The following is a 17,419-nucleotide window of genomic DNA, read 5'->3' on the forward strand; positions in this document are numbered from 1 at the left end:
ATGCATATTTTTAAAATTTATCGTCTTTCATTCAAAAAATTAAAATCCATACAGATTAACACTTACAGTCTAGAATGATTTCCTGTAGATATATATATATATATATATATATATATATAAAAATGTACTTACATGTTGAACTGAACCCAGTCTTGGCATCTCCCATAAAGAGTCCTGTGTGAGTTTGTTGAAAAAGTAAGGCCGGTTCTCTCTCTTGCTCCAAAATTTTCTCCAACCAGCTTGCAATAGTTCTGGAGGTAAATCATGTACTGGATCTGATGATCCATATTGTGGTGGAGACATGAAAGGACCTTGAATAGGCTGTGGTGGTGGTGGTGATAAAAGACTGGGGATAGCACCGATAACTGGAGATGGTATCTCAGATGGAAGCATTGATTGCTGAGGAAGTTGCAAAGACATCCCTAGTGAAAATAAACTTTTATAAAAGTTACAGAATTATAAAGCAAAAAAATCTTCCTGAAAATAATTTCTCATAAATCATAAGTGGAGAACATGTTCATAATACCAAAAAGCAATTTAAAGAGAACAACTATAAATTTTATCTAAAAATCACTTATCACATCATGGCAATAACCACTATAATAATTCCAATAGTGCTGTAGATATTTTGTACCACTGGATGATACTCCTAGAAATAATCCAAGACAATTTTATTTCACATTTTTAAGTTAGACAGTTTTAAAATAATTGAAAATGCTACTTTAAATAATTCTCTCCTTCAAAAGAGCACTATTGTATTTTATTTTCATAATATGTTCAGAACTTGGCTGGCATTTTAAAGTATAGAATTACCCTACAGGCATGTATAATGCTATGCATTATGGGAAGGGTCACTACCCAGACAAGTTTCAACGTTTATTGAAGTCTCATCAGTGGGAGCCAGACCCAGAAGAGATACCAAGGTTGAAGTAAGGCCCTTCCTATAATGAATAACATTATACGTCTGTAAGGATATGTGCCTTGCATTATGGGATACTAAGGTAATGGATGTGAAGTCATTAGCTCCTATGCCTAGTCCTGAGGATACTTTTATCCTCAGGACTAAGACTTCACTTGCAAACTTTGTCTGCTTACACTTGAATAAAGGATGAAATCAAGAAGATAATTTCTTGCCATCTTTAATTTATAGTTCAACCAAATTAAAAAATTTCAAATCTATCTCCAATCTAGAGTATTTTAGTAATAAAGGTGCGACACCTTTTGACTACTTGTATATCGTAAATATATGACTTCTGCATTACTTCAACCTTGGTATCTCGAAGATTGGTTGCAAGTTTTTCAAGGTAGTCGGTGATTTTTGGGATGTGTTATTTTAAGCTGTAATGTGTTCTGAAGATCTTGCCATTTTACATCAGGGCTCTTCACCAAAAGATTCCAAGTTTTGCAGAAGTGCTGGCCAGGCTACAACTGCATGGTGAACATTTTTTTTTTTTTTCAGTCATTTCACCTTCAGCTGAACAAGATGATATTTGAAGAAGTATATCGAGAATTCATTAGATTTGGTGAACTACTCAACAATAATTGGCCAGGAAAAGTCAAACTTTATGATACGTTTTCCCCTGCAAGTGTCACAGATGCTGCCGCCGAGAGAATAGAAGATCAGTTAGAATCGGTGACTTCCACTTCTTCAGACTTTGTACAGGTGTGTGCATGCAAAACGCGAAGAATAACAGAAGAACCACACAAAGACAATGAAACGGAACAAGATGGTCAAGGTTCGGATGCCACTGTTTCTCCTAAAGAAAAGGTGCCTCTGATTATCCTAAGAGAAAAACAGATGGGCAGCTCTAAGATCTACAATGTACAATCTACACATTGACTTTATAAAGGCCAAAAACATGGATGAAGGCATAAAGATGTAACCAACAACAGTGACAGACTATAGAAGGTTGACTAAAGAAATGGATGACAGAGGCATCCAGTATCATACCTTCATGCTCAGCCCCAAAAACAAATTAAAAGTAATCCTCTGTGGTGTCTGTGAAGACATTGACACAGCAGAAATAGCTGCTGATCTTAATTTACAGGATCCTCCAGTCAAGGTCAGCCGAATGCATAGATCTGACAAGACTCCCATGCCTGGTAGAAATTCATAACATCTAGAAAGATATTTACAACTTAAAAACAGTCTGTGGGCTCATCGTCACACCAGAACGACTCCAGAAAAGGGCATCTTCTGGGTAATGCCACAGATGCCAAAAGTTTGGCCATGACCAGAAACTGAATTTAAATGTCTAAAATGCAGGGATAGCCACCCAACCAACCAACATCTGCACAAAACCAAAAACCACCCCAGCCAAATGTGCCAACTGCAGTGGCCCTCATCCTGCGAACTATAAGGAATGCATTCAGCACCCAAAGAACAGACGGATGGAGACAGATAAACAGCCCGCCTCCTACAGTACAAGAGCGCCAGAGGCCCATGCACCACAACTGGAGGCTCAGCAGCCACAGTCAGAGACCTTCAAAGATAAAGGGAGCCAAAGGCAAACAAGAAGTTATGCCGATGTGGCCCGTTCAAATAAATCAATACCAGAACAGAATCAGGCAACAGCACCTACAAACCTGACAGTTGTTATTACAGCCTCTATAGCGAACATGCTACAAGACCTGTCAAACCCTTCAGCAACCTCCACTAAAAGATTTCTGCATGAAACCCAGGTCATCCTCACAGCACTCATAAATGAATAGAAACAAGCTTATTCCAGCCTCCCTTCAGATCGTTGCATGGAATGCAAATGGCCTCTAACACAAAATTCTGGAGCTCCAAGATTTCGCATACAGGTATTAACCAGATGTTATATTAATTAGTGAATCACACTCAAGACCCTCAGATAACCCTAAAATAAGGGGATTACCACCTATACAGAAGCAACAGATTGATCTACAGTGGCAGTGGCACTGCCATCTTCATTAAAAGTTGCATCAAGCACAGTTCTGTGAACAATCCTCCAACCACTAATCTTGAGATCACAGGCGTGGAAGTATTCACCAGCTCAGCTGGCAGACTGAAAATCTACTCTGCTTACAACTCCACCCCTAAAAACTCTACTACACTCTGACCTAAATGCCATCTTATGCATCAGAGAACCCACCATTATAGCCAGGGATCTGAACTCCAAGCACCCTGCGTGGAATTGCGGATCCACCAACAAGAACGGCTGCATCCTTTCCACCTACATAGGATCAAACAATGCTGTCATGGCAGACCCCACCGAACCAACCATCTTAGTACGTTTGGCACTGCGGACATCCTGGATATAGCTATCCTGTGGGATATTAATCTTCAATACAGCCTAAAATCAATAAATGAATTGTCATCTGATCACAACCAAATTCTACTACAGCTGGGAAAACAAGAATACCTGTCTCCTCCTTCTCATTCCTATATATCATGGGAAAGACTGTCAACAGCACTCAAGGATTATACTGGATCAGTTCCTTGCATATGTACAAAAGAAGTAGAATCTGCAGTTATAAACCTCACCCAACAAATTAATTCTGCTAATATCAGTAGCCACCTCCTACAAAACTGCCCGCAAGCCAGGTCGCTTGACCGAAGACATTATGAACTTGATCAGAGAAAAAAACAGAGCCAAGAAAAGATTTCGTAACACTCGTGCACCACAAAACAAAACAGCTCTAAATAGACTAAATGGGGCAGTGAGAGATGCACTCAAAGCTCATAGAAACGAATGGGAAGAAAAGTTAGCCTCTATTTCATCCACTGATCACTCCATCTGGGGACTACTGAGAAATATCAAAAACAAAGAGAGATCCCTTCCCCCAATATTCTCTGACCAGTGCCTTGCTCACACAGACGTAGACAAGGCAGAAGTCATAGCAAACAATTTAGAAGAGCAATGCAAACCTTCATATGAAAACCTAGATTTTGATCATTTGTATAAAATTCACAGAAACTCACTCAAACTTCCAGATATCAGTACTGACCATATTGCACCTACATCACCTGCTGAAATATATGAAATTATTAAAAAATTAAAGAATAAAAAAGCTCCCGGACCAGACGGCATTACAAATACGGTGATCAAGCTACTTCCAAGAAAAGCTGTAGTGCACCTGACCATAATAATAAATGCAATCTTACGACTTCACTATTTTCCTTCCACCTGGAAACTGGCTGATGTAATTCCCATACACAAGCCAGGCAAGGACCCACACCTGCCTCAAAGTTATTGTCCAATCAGTCTCATCTCCAACCTGGGTAAGGTTGTGGAGAAGGTCATCTTTTCACGACTTCAAGCCTCAGTAAATGAACTAGTCATCCTTCCTAAAGAACAGTTCGGTTTTCGACAACACTATAGTGCTACCCAGCAGATCCACAGAATTGCGGAATATATTACCACCAACTACAACTGGTGCCAATATATGGGAGCTGTTTTTCTTGATCTATCCAAAGCATTTGACAAAATATGGCACTTCGGTTTGCTACATAAACTCATTACAGCTAGCATCTCAATGAAAATGGTACACCTAGTTAGATCATACCTACAAAACAGAACCATGCAAGTCAAGATCAATGGCACTACCTCATCTCGGCCAGAGTACTGCAAGGATCCCTACTGGCTCCATTGCTGTTCTCTGTATACATGTCAGATATCCCACACAATCTATGTCATCCATCATGGCCCTGTATGCGGATGACACAGCATTGTTAGCCAGATCTCTCTGACCACACTTTGTTACCAGAAAGCTTCAAGAAAACCTTCTAAAGTTAGAAAGATGGTTCTCCAAATGGAGACTGCAAGTAAATCCCCAAAAAAGCACAGCCATTCTCTTCATGAAAAGGTCAATATCTCCTGCAGGAGATCTTATTCAGTTTGATCTTAGTATTCAATACCAAAATTCCCTGGCAGACAGAAACAAAATATCTTGGTGTCATCCTCGACAAAAAATTAACTTTTAACCAACACATCAAGGCAACTTGTGCAAAGGCATCTAAAGCCATCGCCCAGATCTACCCCCTAATTACTAGAAACAGCAAGTTAAATCAGAATCAAATTGCTTTTATACCAGCTGATGATTTATCCTATAGTCACTTACGCTTCTCCAGCCTGGAGCCACACCTCCACTACAAATATCATCAAACTTTAATGTGTACAAAACAAATGCTTGCGAATGATACCAAACGCCCCATGGTTCGTCAGAAATAATCAACTCCATCGAGACACAAATATTCCTTATATCTTCTCTTTCCTACAATCTTCAGCAACAAAATTTTTCCTAAAGACGTCCACACATCCCAATAATCTAGTTTAGCAAGCTGTAGCATACGATGAGGAGGATGTATTCAAGCATAGAAGACCCAAATCTATTTTAACTTCTGTAGCAATGTATAATCTCCACACCCATTCAGGGCGAGCAAACTGCTCATAAAATTCTACCCTCACTGTAGCCGTAACAGATAGCTGGGAATATGAAAAGCTTTTCGCTTCACCCTAAAGACATTAATATCAATTTTCACCTTGGTATCTCTTCTGGGTCTGGCTCCCTGGCAACTACTGATGGTAGCCAGAGCTTCTGGAGGAGTAGAGAAGCTCTGCACAGTGGTTAGTCCTTGCCTGTCACTGAATGAGCCGCCTCTGAGTTTCCTGTCACGGAATGATTCAGGTCACAAGTGATGAGTTTAGTAGTGATCCTTTAGAATTACTCAATGAGATTTAGGGTGATCTTATAAATCACTCAGAGTTTTTGGAGAAGCATCCCTGCACTTCAATATACTTCAACAAAGGTCGAAACTGGTCTGGGTAGTGGCCATTCCCATAATGCATAGCATTATACATGTTTGTAAGGATATGTGCCTTGCACTATGGGATACAAAGGCAACTGATGTGAAGTCATTAGCTCCTATAAACAAGTAGCCTACTCATGAAGATAGTTCACATACAAACTTTTTTTGCTTGCATTTGGATAAAGGATGAAACGAAGAATATAATTTCTTGGATTCTTTAATTTATTATCCCAAAGAATATGTTTCAAGTAAAAAGAATGTTTATGCAAAATGCTGATGGTGTGGAGGTAACTGAATCAGACAATATAGTAGAATTACAGTGCGCACTTTGCAAGAGTATCATCATCCAGGCAGAGAGACACTGCAGTAACAAGAGAGAGGCAAAGGCTTATATTGGAAACTGAGGTAAATGAACTGAAGGTGCAAAGCACATTACAGAACCTTGATGTGAATGCAACTATGGGATTAGATGGCATGGCAGCTCGAGTTTTATGAGAAGGTGCTAAGGAATTGGCAATGCCTTTGACCATGTTCTAAGACTCGGCTCTGGGTTAGTCCCAAGGGTCTGCAAAAAAGCGTATATATATAATTTTTATATATCATCCATTGCGAAAGGAGGGTGCAAGATTGATATAGCAAATTACCAACCGATCAGCATATCAGGAGCCCTCATCAAGGTACTGGAGAAGTAAATCAAGAACAAAATATAGCAATGAACATACAGAAAGTGGATACTTTATGGGAGGCAACATAGTTTTGTAATGGTAATTTTTCTTCAGTAACATGCTCATGTTTTATAATACAGTGACAGCTGAGATGGATAAAGGTAGTAAGTTTACAATCACACTGCTGGATTTTGCAAAAGCTGATGACAAGATACTGCATGGAATGCAGTATCTTGTCATCTAATTTGAGATCTCATCAAACTCTTGACATATACCCTCAAGGGAAGTACAGGATATTATGATAATACTACATGAAAAACTTACACCATTACTAACTCGTTATCTACAATTTTCCAAATCAATCTGTTACCTGTCAAGACTCCAACATTATCAGATCTTATATTTCTGTCATCTAAGGCACTTTTTACTGTATCAATCCACCTGCATTTGATCTTCCTCTGGGTTTTCTTTTTCCTGTCAGGTTGGCAGAAAAAGACCCAGCGAACACTTCTTCTGCTAATCTTTCCTCTCCTTTCCTTAGATTAGCTAATAGCTAATCCAAGGATCGGAGATTAGCAATAGATTAGCTCTGTTAACACATTCCTGAATGCTAACAATGTTAGCATCAAGGAACAACTGAGAGCTGGGTTAGAAATTAGGTCAGTTGGGTTAGATTCATAAGTTAAAACTGGTTTGAATGTCTTGCATACAGCTAATTTCTCTCTTATTACATATAAATTTATTCAGTTGACTTCCTGCCATACTGGCTTTGTTGATTCTGTTGTCTAATTCCATATTTAATTTACCATCTTCACTAAAAATTGTGCCTATATAGATGAAATGTTTTACTTGTACTATAGGCCCTCCATTCACGATATAATTGATATTTTTAGTGTTTGTCTTGTTATTGCTGATTTTCATACCAAATTTCTTACAACAGTTATTCAATTTAGTCAGGGAATCTTGCACACATGTACTGGATTTATTTAAAAGTATAACATCATCGGCATATGAACAGCTGAGATTAACATCTCCAATTTTCATATCAGGTTTAATACCAATTCCCTCCATAATGTGATCCATAAAAATAATGAATAACAGAGAGGATAATGTACATACTTGTCTGACACCAGATTTAACATTAAAACATCTTCCTGTACTTCTTTCAATTCTAAGTGGTGACTAACAACTCAAATAAAGACTAAGTATTGCTTGATGTAAGGTCCCATTGACACTATATAACTGGAGTGTTTTGGATAGTTTTTCTCTTGGCACTTTGTTATATGCATTTTAAAGATCTATAAAACTTAAATACAAAACATTGTTATATTCCCATGATTTCTCAACTATATGTCATAAAGTGGAAATCTGATCCTGATAGCCTCTATTCAGCCTGAATTCAGATTGTTCTTCACCAAGATTCTCTTCCACAATCCTTCTCAACCGTTTTTCAAGTATACTTGTATAAATCTTACCAGCAACACTGAGGAGAGAAATACCTCTGTAATTCTCACATTCAGTTTTATTTCCTTTATATGTGGGTACTATGGGAGCTCTACTCCAATCATCTGGAATTCGTCCCTCTGTTCAGCCCTTCTGAACTATAAGATGAAGCTACTGCAAGACTTTTATACCTCCACACTTGACCATTTCTAGTTGAATATCATCTACTCCAGCTGCCTTTCCACATTTCAGGATTTGGATGGCCTTTTCTAGTATAGATATGTATTCCTGATTACTAGCCTGTTGAGTGTTTTTTACCAGTATGCTCTCACTGATCATTGCATTTAGCAATTTTTTGAAATAATTACTTCATACATCAAGGATATCTTTTTCTCCAGTTTTCATGTTACCTTTATCATCTCTAATTCCTTTTAGCCCTGTATCCCCATTTCTGAGCTTTTTCAATAGCCTCCAGAATATTTTGCTCTTCCTGATATTCATTTTCTATGTTCTTACCAAAGTCTTCCCGTGACGTCTGTTTATCTAATTTTAGACAGTGTTTAGCTTTCTTACATTTGTCTCTGTATTCTCTAAGAGCACAAGCTGACTTATTTGCCAGTAGCTTTTGATATGCTTTCTGCTTTTCCTTCACTCCCACTTTAACTTCCTGTGCCTACCATGAAGTTCTGATTTTTCTATTTTTGCAAGTTTCTCCTCCACATATCTCTCTGGCTAAATCAGTCATTGTTTTCAATCTCTTTCAATTTTTTTGAATAATGTTTGTGAATTTGAGTCTACAGTTCACTTCTAATAGCTGCTCATCTTTGATTCATTTCAAAACTTTCTTACACACCCTTCTTTTCAATATGAAATTCAATTTTATCCGGCTCAAAACTAAATAGTGATCACTTCCAATTTCAAATCTTCTGTTTACTCTTTTTTCCTGAACCAATGGAAAACATCGCAATTAACAATAACATAACCAATCAGACTTTTCTTACATCTTCTCTTCTATAATTTTTTCAAAATATTTCTATATCTGTGTTGTAATCATGTCCTACTCCACTGTTTAGATCTCCAATAAGGATTAACTTTTCCTTCTTTACTGTGTCAGTGACTTCTGTAATGACTCAAAAAATTCCTTCACTTCTTCCTTTCTAGAACCTTTTATAGCACCATAGACACAAATAATATTGACCAGTTCTCCATTTTGATATTTGCTTACTTCACTATTTCACTTTCTCTCATCATTATTTCCTAAACGTAACATCTTGTATTTGTTGCTAAAAAAGAATATACCTGTTTTTCTCATCTTTGTTTCAGTAACACTTATTATATTGATCTGGTGCTTATGTAGTTCTTCTGTCACTTTAATTCTATTTTCCTTATGTTGATGTGCCAATCTTGAAGTCTATTGATGTTGGATTTTTTCTAGTACCTGACTTGTTTAACTGGAGTGTCATCCAGTTAATGTACCATCATTTCATTTTATGACAGAATTTCATAATTCTGTCATAATGCATAATGATTGTACAGAATGACAGTCAGCCCATCCTTGTTTGTTCAGTATCTAGGTAGATACCCATTAATAAGATGCACCACAAGAATGTTATAATTGAACATTAGGCCAGAAGCCATGGTCGGTTATCCACATGCCTTAAAAGGCTATGTGGAGGTTTCCTCCCAGTTATCCAGCTTTGAATAACTGGGAGGAATAAAAACTCAGCTTTAAACAGCACAAAAACTTCCCTAAGAAAGAATTTGTTAAAGCTCAGTTTTTATTATAGAATTGCAATTTTTATTATCTGAGTATTTGATAATCATCTTAGCTATTTCATCAGAGATTTAAAACACTAAGCTAAAGGCAAAATTAAGAGGAAAAAAACATTACAGTACACTGTTACACAGACAGCAGTAGAATGATAATGCATTAAGGTAGAAGACTGTTTAAAGCTTCATTGTGTTTCACTGTTGATCAAGATAATATCTGAGAACACATTGAAGGAATGTGGTCTTTGAAGTTTGAGTAATGGAGAGGAGAGATTGATAAGGGGATCTTTCAGTACAGACAGTTGTGATTTTGCAGTCTAGGGCAGATGAGATGGAAAAACCTGTTACTCAGTGGTTGAATGCATGCGAGATCCAGGTTTTTTTTATGGTGTGTTTTGAACATGTGAAATGGACCTATGGTGGCTATTCAGTTCATGTTATTCCTAATCTATGTGAATCATATTATGAAGTAGAGCAGTATTTAACCTGATATCAAAACTGGAGATGTTAATCTCAGCTGTTTTTTTTTATGAAAATGATGTTATACTTCTACATCCCAGTAGAAGTCTCCAGAATTCCCTGACTAAACTAAATAACTGATGTAAAAAACTTGGTAAGAAAAACATCATTAAAAAGACAAAGACATTGGATATAGGCAGAAACCAGAAAACATTACCTGCACCCTGAATAGAGAACATACAGAACAAGTAAAATATTTCAGCTATTCGAATAGTTAGTGAAAATGGCAATTAAAAATGGAAATAGACAGAATTAGCTAGGCTGGTATAGTAGAAAGTCAGATGAATAAATTTATATGGAATAAGAGAGAAATTAGGCAAAATTACCTGTATACAAGGACAGTGTTCAAACCAGTTTTAACTTATGGATCTGAGAGCTGAGACAGCACACCACAGATATGAGAGTTCTGAGAATGTTCTGAGGAAGTGAACAGAACTTTTTTATATGGAGAGCCAATTTACAAGAGGTTGGTCAACCTGTAGTACTTTAGTACTGTAGATGGGTGATAAGAAACTCATTCACATTTGATTTAAAAGTTATAGGCTGTATTCCTTGGTAAACACGTGGTGGAAGACTGTTCCAGAGAGTAGCAGTGGAAGGGATAAACGAAAAAGAGGAGAAATTTGTTCTGTGAGAAGGAGCTGGTTAATTGTTGCCTGCATTTTGTATATATTGTATATAGAAGTATTTATAGAAGATGCAGGCTGTGGAGAATGAACACCTGTGAAAAAGTGAGTGAAGTGTATTACTGTGAGAGGGGTCTTCAATCTAGCTGCTCTTTTCTGTATAGAATCCAGCATTTTCATGGAGCTCTTAGGGGACACACTACCCTAGATATCAGAAAAGTATTCAATAGTCGGGCACATTTGTGATTTGTACAGGGTTAAGAGCTGTTCAAAGTAACACCTCAAGTGAAAGATTTTTTTGGATGCAGAGGAGGCAATAGTTGTGATATGTTTGTGCCGTGCCAAGAGAAAGATTAGATTCATTCCAAAAAGGTGAATCTCATCTTGAACAGAGATTTGAGTATATTACAGGTAAGATTGGAAGAACAAAGTTCTTTTTTGTGGTAAATAATGCAGAGCTGTGTTTTCCTGGTATTGAAGTTGATAATGTTAGCCAAACTCCACTGATGAATGTTTTGAAGATCACAATTTAAGGTTGGAGAAGTTAGATTTCTGGTGGTTGTGGTGATCTGTGTTTTGCAAGGTTTGTCAAATGAAAAGGAGGAGTGTAATGTGCTGTCATCAGCAAAAACTGTGTACTGGATTGGCAGTCAGCTGGAGTAGATAGTTTATGTATAGAAGAAAAAGAGTGGGCAAAAAAACCCTGATAGCCTTGTGGGACCCCAGCATTAGCTGTATAGATAGATGATAAGGAGCAAATCCACCATCATTCAAAGTGAGTGTCCAGCCAGAAAGCTGGCTACCCAATTGCAGAAGTCAGGTAGCAAACCATATGATTGGAGTTTTCCTAATAGCCCTTTGTGCCAAACTCAGTCAAAAAGCTTTAGAGATATCAAGATACCACTTGAGATTCACTAAACCTTTCCAAGATGTTTGTCCAGAGATGGGTGACATATGTTAACAGGTCTCCTGTTGATCAACAGGGATAGAATCCATACTATCGGTCATTTATTAGATGAGTGTCTTCAAGGTAACACAGGAATTGGCCAATGATGGTTCTTTCCATTATTTTATTTTATTTATTTATTTATTTTTATTTATTTTTACTAAGTAATTTAAGGAAATTACGTCATTTCCTTAAATTACTTAATGTATATTTCAATATACATTAAAAAATTTTTTAATATACTTCAATATTTCGGCAATGTCGCGTTGCCACTTTCAAGAAACTTAAGAACAAGACACGTGCATGCAGGCACAACAAACAATAAATGAGGAAGAAGCAGGAAGCTATTATTTCTCCTAAAGTCCTGATGGTGCCCCCTAGCAGGCAATGTTGGTATTCTTGGGCAATTGGGCTGAAGGTCTTCTGATGTAGGTTTCCCAAATTTGAGGCAGTCTCATGAAGCCAAATTTGTTGAGGTTTGGATTGTTTCTTAGGGTTGAAGCTGATTCCACGAAAAGCCTTTCATACTTGTATTTACTACGGTGTACTATCATGGCTTTCTTCCACCGTATTCTATGGCAGGTATCCAGTGCATGGTCAGCAAGACCAGAGTGGCTGTACTGGTGAAACCGGATGTAGTCCGATATAGGGTATGGTGATGGATTTAGAGTAATCCTTCTTGTGAGGGATGGGGTGGGGTTGTGGTTTACTGGTTTCAATATTTTTTGGATTTTTGTAGGGGGGGGTAGCCATTGGCTGAGAAAGTGTTGAGAATGTGGTTTAGTTCTGTGGTTAGGGCATTGTCATTTGAACAGATAAGTTTAGCCCTGTTGTGTAGTGTCTTAATGACTCCATATTGTTGTGAGGAGGGGTGGTGGGATTGTTGGTGAATGTATCTGCCTGTATGGGTGGGTTTTCTATAGACTGAGAAAACCAAGGTTCCATCAGACTGGCAGGTGACTAGTGTGTCTAAGAAAGGAAGGCAGTTGTTTTTTTCTTCTTCCAGGGTGAATTTGATTCTGGGGTGTTGGTTGTTTATATGTGTTAGGAAGGAGAGGAGTGCATCGGAGCCATGTGGCCATATTGAAATTGTAACCGAATACTGAAACCAGTAAACCACAACCCCCCGCCCCCCTCACAACAAGGATTACTCTAAATCCATCACCATACCCTATATCCGAGGCACCTCAGAAAAAATTACAAATAATCCTAAAAACAAACGACTTAACTTCTTGTTACGGACCCCTAGACCAACCTGGTATATACCAGGTCCCTTGCAGCTGCAAGCTGTCCTACTTTGGCCAAACAGGCAGGACAGCCAATATCAGAATTTCAGAACACAAGGACTACATCCGGTTTCACCAGTACAGCCATCTGGTCTTGCTGACCATGCACTGGGTACCTGCCATAGAATACGGTGGAAGAAAGCCACTATAGTACACCGTAGTAAATACAAGTATGAAAGGCTTTTCGTGGAATCAGCTTCAACTCTAAGAAACAATCCGAACCTCAACAAATTTGGCTGCACGAGAATGCCTCAAATTTGGAAAACCTACATCAAAAGACCCTCAGCCCAATCGCCCAAGAATACCAACATTGCCAGCTAGGGGGACACCATCAGGACTTTAGGAAAAATAATAGCTTCCTGCTTCTTCCTCATTTACTGTTTGTTGTGCCTGCGTGCACGTGTCTTGTTCTTAAGTTTCTTGAAAATGGCAACGTGACATTGCCGAAATATTGAAGTATATTAAAATTTATTTTAATGTATATCCTAGTGACATTGTAATTTCCTTAAATTACTTAGTAAAAAATGCATAACCAACGTCTAAGCCTTTCTACGAGAATTCCATTACTTTAGAATGAATAGAGGTGAGAGAAATTGATGGTAGTTTAAAAGTAAGGATTTATCACCCTTTTTAGGAATAGGTTATATATGAGGTAGTTTCTAGATGGCATGGATAGATACTGGGGGAATAAGAAAGTGTAAATAGGCAGCACAAAGTGGGAGTCAGCTTTGGGGCACAGACCTTTAGAACAATTGGAAGGATGCCATTAGGGCTGAAAGATTTTTTTTTGAAATATAGTTATAGCAAAATTTTTCTAATCTCTTTCTGGCAAAAGATCAAACACAGCATTGAGTGCTGGGCATTTGAAATGGTTGGGGGGATATTTGCCATGATCAACCATGCAAGAGTTGGAGGCAAAGTAGGAAGCCAGGAGCTTGGCTTTTTTCTGTGGGTGAGGATGTAACAGTACCACATGGGTGTAATAGTGGTGAGAGTAGTGTTGGGAAGTTACGACTGATAGCTTTGGCTAGAGTCCAGAAGGCATGGCTGCTGTTTGGGCAGGATGCAAGTTTCCTGCTTTTAGCTCTCTCAAAATCAGTTTTCAATGTTGTGATAATTTTCTTGCACTATTCCAAGCTTTGGTGTAGGTTGTATAGGAAGAGAGTTTTGGATGCAAGTCAATTGTGGTATGCCTGACTCTTCTTTTGTACAGTCTTGGCACACCTGTAGGTAGACCAAGGCTTAGATAGGGAACAAGAATTTAGCATGGAGTAGGGAATAAATGTTAGTAACAATCTGAGCAAGAAAAGTGGTCTGAGCTACCTAGAGAGCTGACAACATTCACAGCATACTTAGAAGGATCACTAATGAAGAAGAGATCCAATGAGTTTGTGGAGTGGTTAGGGTGGTATGTTATTCTGATTGGCATGTGAACAATTTAGGAGAGATCATTTATGACTACAAAAGTCCTGGCCTCTGTACCTGCATGAGCTGTGCAGTTGGAAGCAAGCAGCTAGTTAGTGTCGTGAATATTGAAGTCCCTGAGGAAGATGAAGTCCCTGTTTAGAGAAAATCAACATTTAAGGAAAGGTGATTGAAGAGTTCAGGTTGGCTGTTAGCAGGAGAGAAGTACAGATAGCATATGAATTTGGTAAAATAAGTCAAGGTGATTTTTAGCCAAAGGAGGTCAAATTTGAAGATTCCAGGTTGGATACTCTCCGGCATGGTATATCAGAGCAAACATATGTGCAGACCCCAACCTCTAAGGCAGAAGCAGTAAAAAGTGTGTAGCTACGAAAAAGCTAATCCCAAACACCTTTGTTGTGAACAGAGTTTGATTTTCTCATTGTTTACAGAGTTTGATTTTCTCATTGTTTACAGAGTTTGATTTTCTCATTGTTTACAGAGGTTGATTTTCTCATTGTTTACAGAGGTTGATTTTCTCATTAGTACCCCCCTCTTTGTAATTGAATGTACACGTTTCTTCTCTAATTTGACATTTCTCTTCCAGCTCTTTTCTTAATTGCTGTTTTTATTTTCATGCTGTGAAAGTCAGATCTGATCAGGTTCATGTGATATGGGGCTGGTTCCTTCTAACTTGTTGTTCACAGCTAAATGGCTTGTCAGGGTATGGCAAGTAAATTTTATTAAGTGCGAGAAGTTCATTCCATCTCTCTATGTGATCGTGGGCTTGAAAGAGTGGTACCTGACGATTTTCTTGGGATCAAAATTGCACTGTTCAATGAGCCTGCAAATATACTCATTTCATATTGCATCAGTTTCCAAATGGAAGCCAATGATGCCATTGTGCTTCTTATTTTCTGATGTGGCTTGAAAACAGATTCATGTTTGGCATCTGGAACAGGGTTTCCAGACAGTGTAAAAGAAAAATAAATAAAATAATAATAATAAAATTTAAAAAATAAAGCATCTGGAGCGAAGCATGTAGTGAGGTTGTCTGAAAGGATAGCAAATTCAGAACTCCATGGTGGACACAGGAAGTTAAAGAGGCAGTGAAGAAGAAGAAGAAAACATATCAAAAGCTACTGGCAAATAAGTCAGCTCATGCTCTTAGAGAATACAGAGACAAATGTAAGAAAGCTAAACACTGTAAAACTAGCTAAACAACAGTCATGGGAGGACTTTGGCAAAAACATAGAAAATAAATATCAGAAAGGTGGCAAAATATTCTGGAGGTTGTTGAAAAAGCTCAGAAATAGAGGAAAGAGTATTGTAAAAGGAATTAGGCCGGCCCGATTGGCCGAGTGGTTGGCGTATCCGCTCTCCAGTCAGAAGGCTGCGGGTTTGAATCCTGCTGTGGGCATGGATGTTTGTAATTGTCTGTGAAAATACTAGTGGTGATGGTGGACAGTAGATGGCGTTGATGTGGATGACAGATGGATGAGGTTGAGTGGTGCAGACAGAGAGGTGCCCTCCCTTGATGAGTCTTGAACTCCAAAGTGAGGTGTCAAATAATAATAAAAACTGGAGAAAAAGATATCCTTGATGTATGGAGTAATTACTCCAAAACATTGCTAAATGAAACAGGCAGTGACAGCACAGTGGTAAAGATCACTCAAACAAGCATGCAATTAGGAATACTTATCCATATTTGAAGTAGAAAAAGCCATCAAAAGCCTGAAATGTGGAAAGGCAGAGGGAGTAGATATTTGAGCAGAAATGTTCAATTATAAAGATATAAAAGTCTTGCAGTGGCTGCATTGCATAGTTCAGAAGACCTGAACAGAGGGATGAATTCCAGATGATTGGAGTAGAGCTTTCAAAGTACCCATATATAAAAAGGGAAATAAAACTGAATGTGAGAATTTCTATACTGAGATTTATGCAACTATACCTGAGAAACAGTTGAGAAGGAACATGGAAAGCTTGGTGAAGAATAACCTAGATTCAGAGTAAATAGAGGTTTCCAGGATCAGATTCTCAGTTTAAGACAAATAGTTGTGAAATCTTGGTAACACAGCAAGGATTTGTATTTAAGTTTTGTAGAGCTATTGCCAAGCTGCCAAGAGAAAAGCTATTTAAAATGCTTTGGTTATATGGTGCCAAAGGGGCATTATATCAAGCAATACTTAGTCTTTATTTGAGTTGTAAGTCAGCAGTTAGAATTGAAGGAAGTACAGGAAGATGGTTTGATGTTAAATCTGGTGTCAAACAAGGATGTACATTATCCCCTTTCTTATTTATTATTTATATGAATCATATTATATAGGAAAGTAATATTAAACCTAATATGAAAATTGGAGATGAAATATGAAAATCTCAGCTCTTTATATGGAGTAATGTTATACTTTTAAACAAATCCAGTACAAGTGTGCAAGATTCTCTGACTAAATTGAATAACTGTTGTAATAAATTTGGTATGAAAATCAGCAATAATGTTGCAGTCTTGAGAGCAGATTGATTTGGAGGGAAAGTGTTAATAGTAAGTTAGTAATGATATAAGTTTTTCATGAGTATTACTGTAATATCCCCTATACCCCTTGAGGGGGCATGTCAGGAATTTGATGAACATCTTCAGTTCAGCCAATGGATAGTATAGTAATTCTTGTAATTCTTGCCTTCTTCCTCATTTGCTTTTGTTAGTGCCTGCACGCACATACCATATTTGTATGTTCCTGAAGACGGCAACGTGATGTTGCCGAAATATTGAAGGTATTCATTAAAGTTTTCTTTAATTAATATCCGTTTTATGCGTTGTAAATTCCTTAAGTTAATTACCGGATAGTATAGTAGCATACAATATACAACTTTTTGTGGATGGGAGTGACAAATGATGAAAGATTTAAAGAATAAATAAATAGATATTATATATACCTTTAATACCTAGATATAAGTAAAGTTATATTACATATAAGTTTACTTTGGAATGC

At 37.8% G+C, this 17,419-nt stretch overlaps 1 protein-coding gene across 3 annotated transcripts in view; it reads right to left on the reverse strand.

Annotated features, from left to right (window-relative positions):
• Positions 1-17,419, reverse strand: part of Pcif1 (Phosphorylated CTD-interacting factor 1) — a 300,185-nt gene that overhangs the window by 228,910 nt on the left and 53,856 nt on the right. For 2 of the 3 annotated variants that reach the window (XM_090408077.1, XM_090408078.1), the window contains exon 4: positions 133-422. In XM_090408077.1, the coding sequence (XP_090264203.1) occupies positions 133-422 (290 nt within the window). Of the gene's footprint in view, positions 1-132; positions 437-17,419 lie in introns of all 3 variants that reach the window. The other variant, XM_090408079.1, reaches the window with a different exon arrangement.

The sequence above is a fragment of the Typopeltis vanoorti genome, chromosome 18 (assembly GCF_054136105.1).
Source record: "Typopeltis vanoorti isolate ZY-2024b chromosome 18, IOZ_Tvanoo_1.0, whole genome shotgun sequence".
Classification (NCBI taxonomy): Eukaryota; Metazoa; Arthropoda; class Arachnida; order Uropygi; family Thelyphonidae; genus Typopeltis; species Typopeltis vanoorti.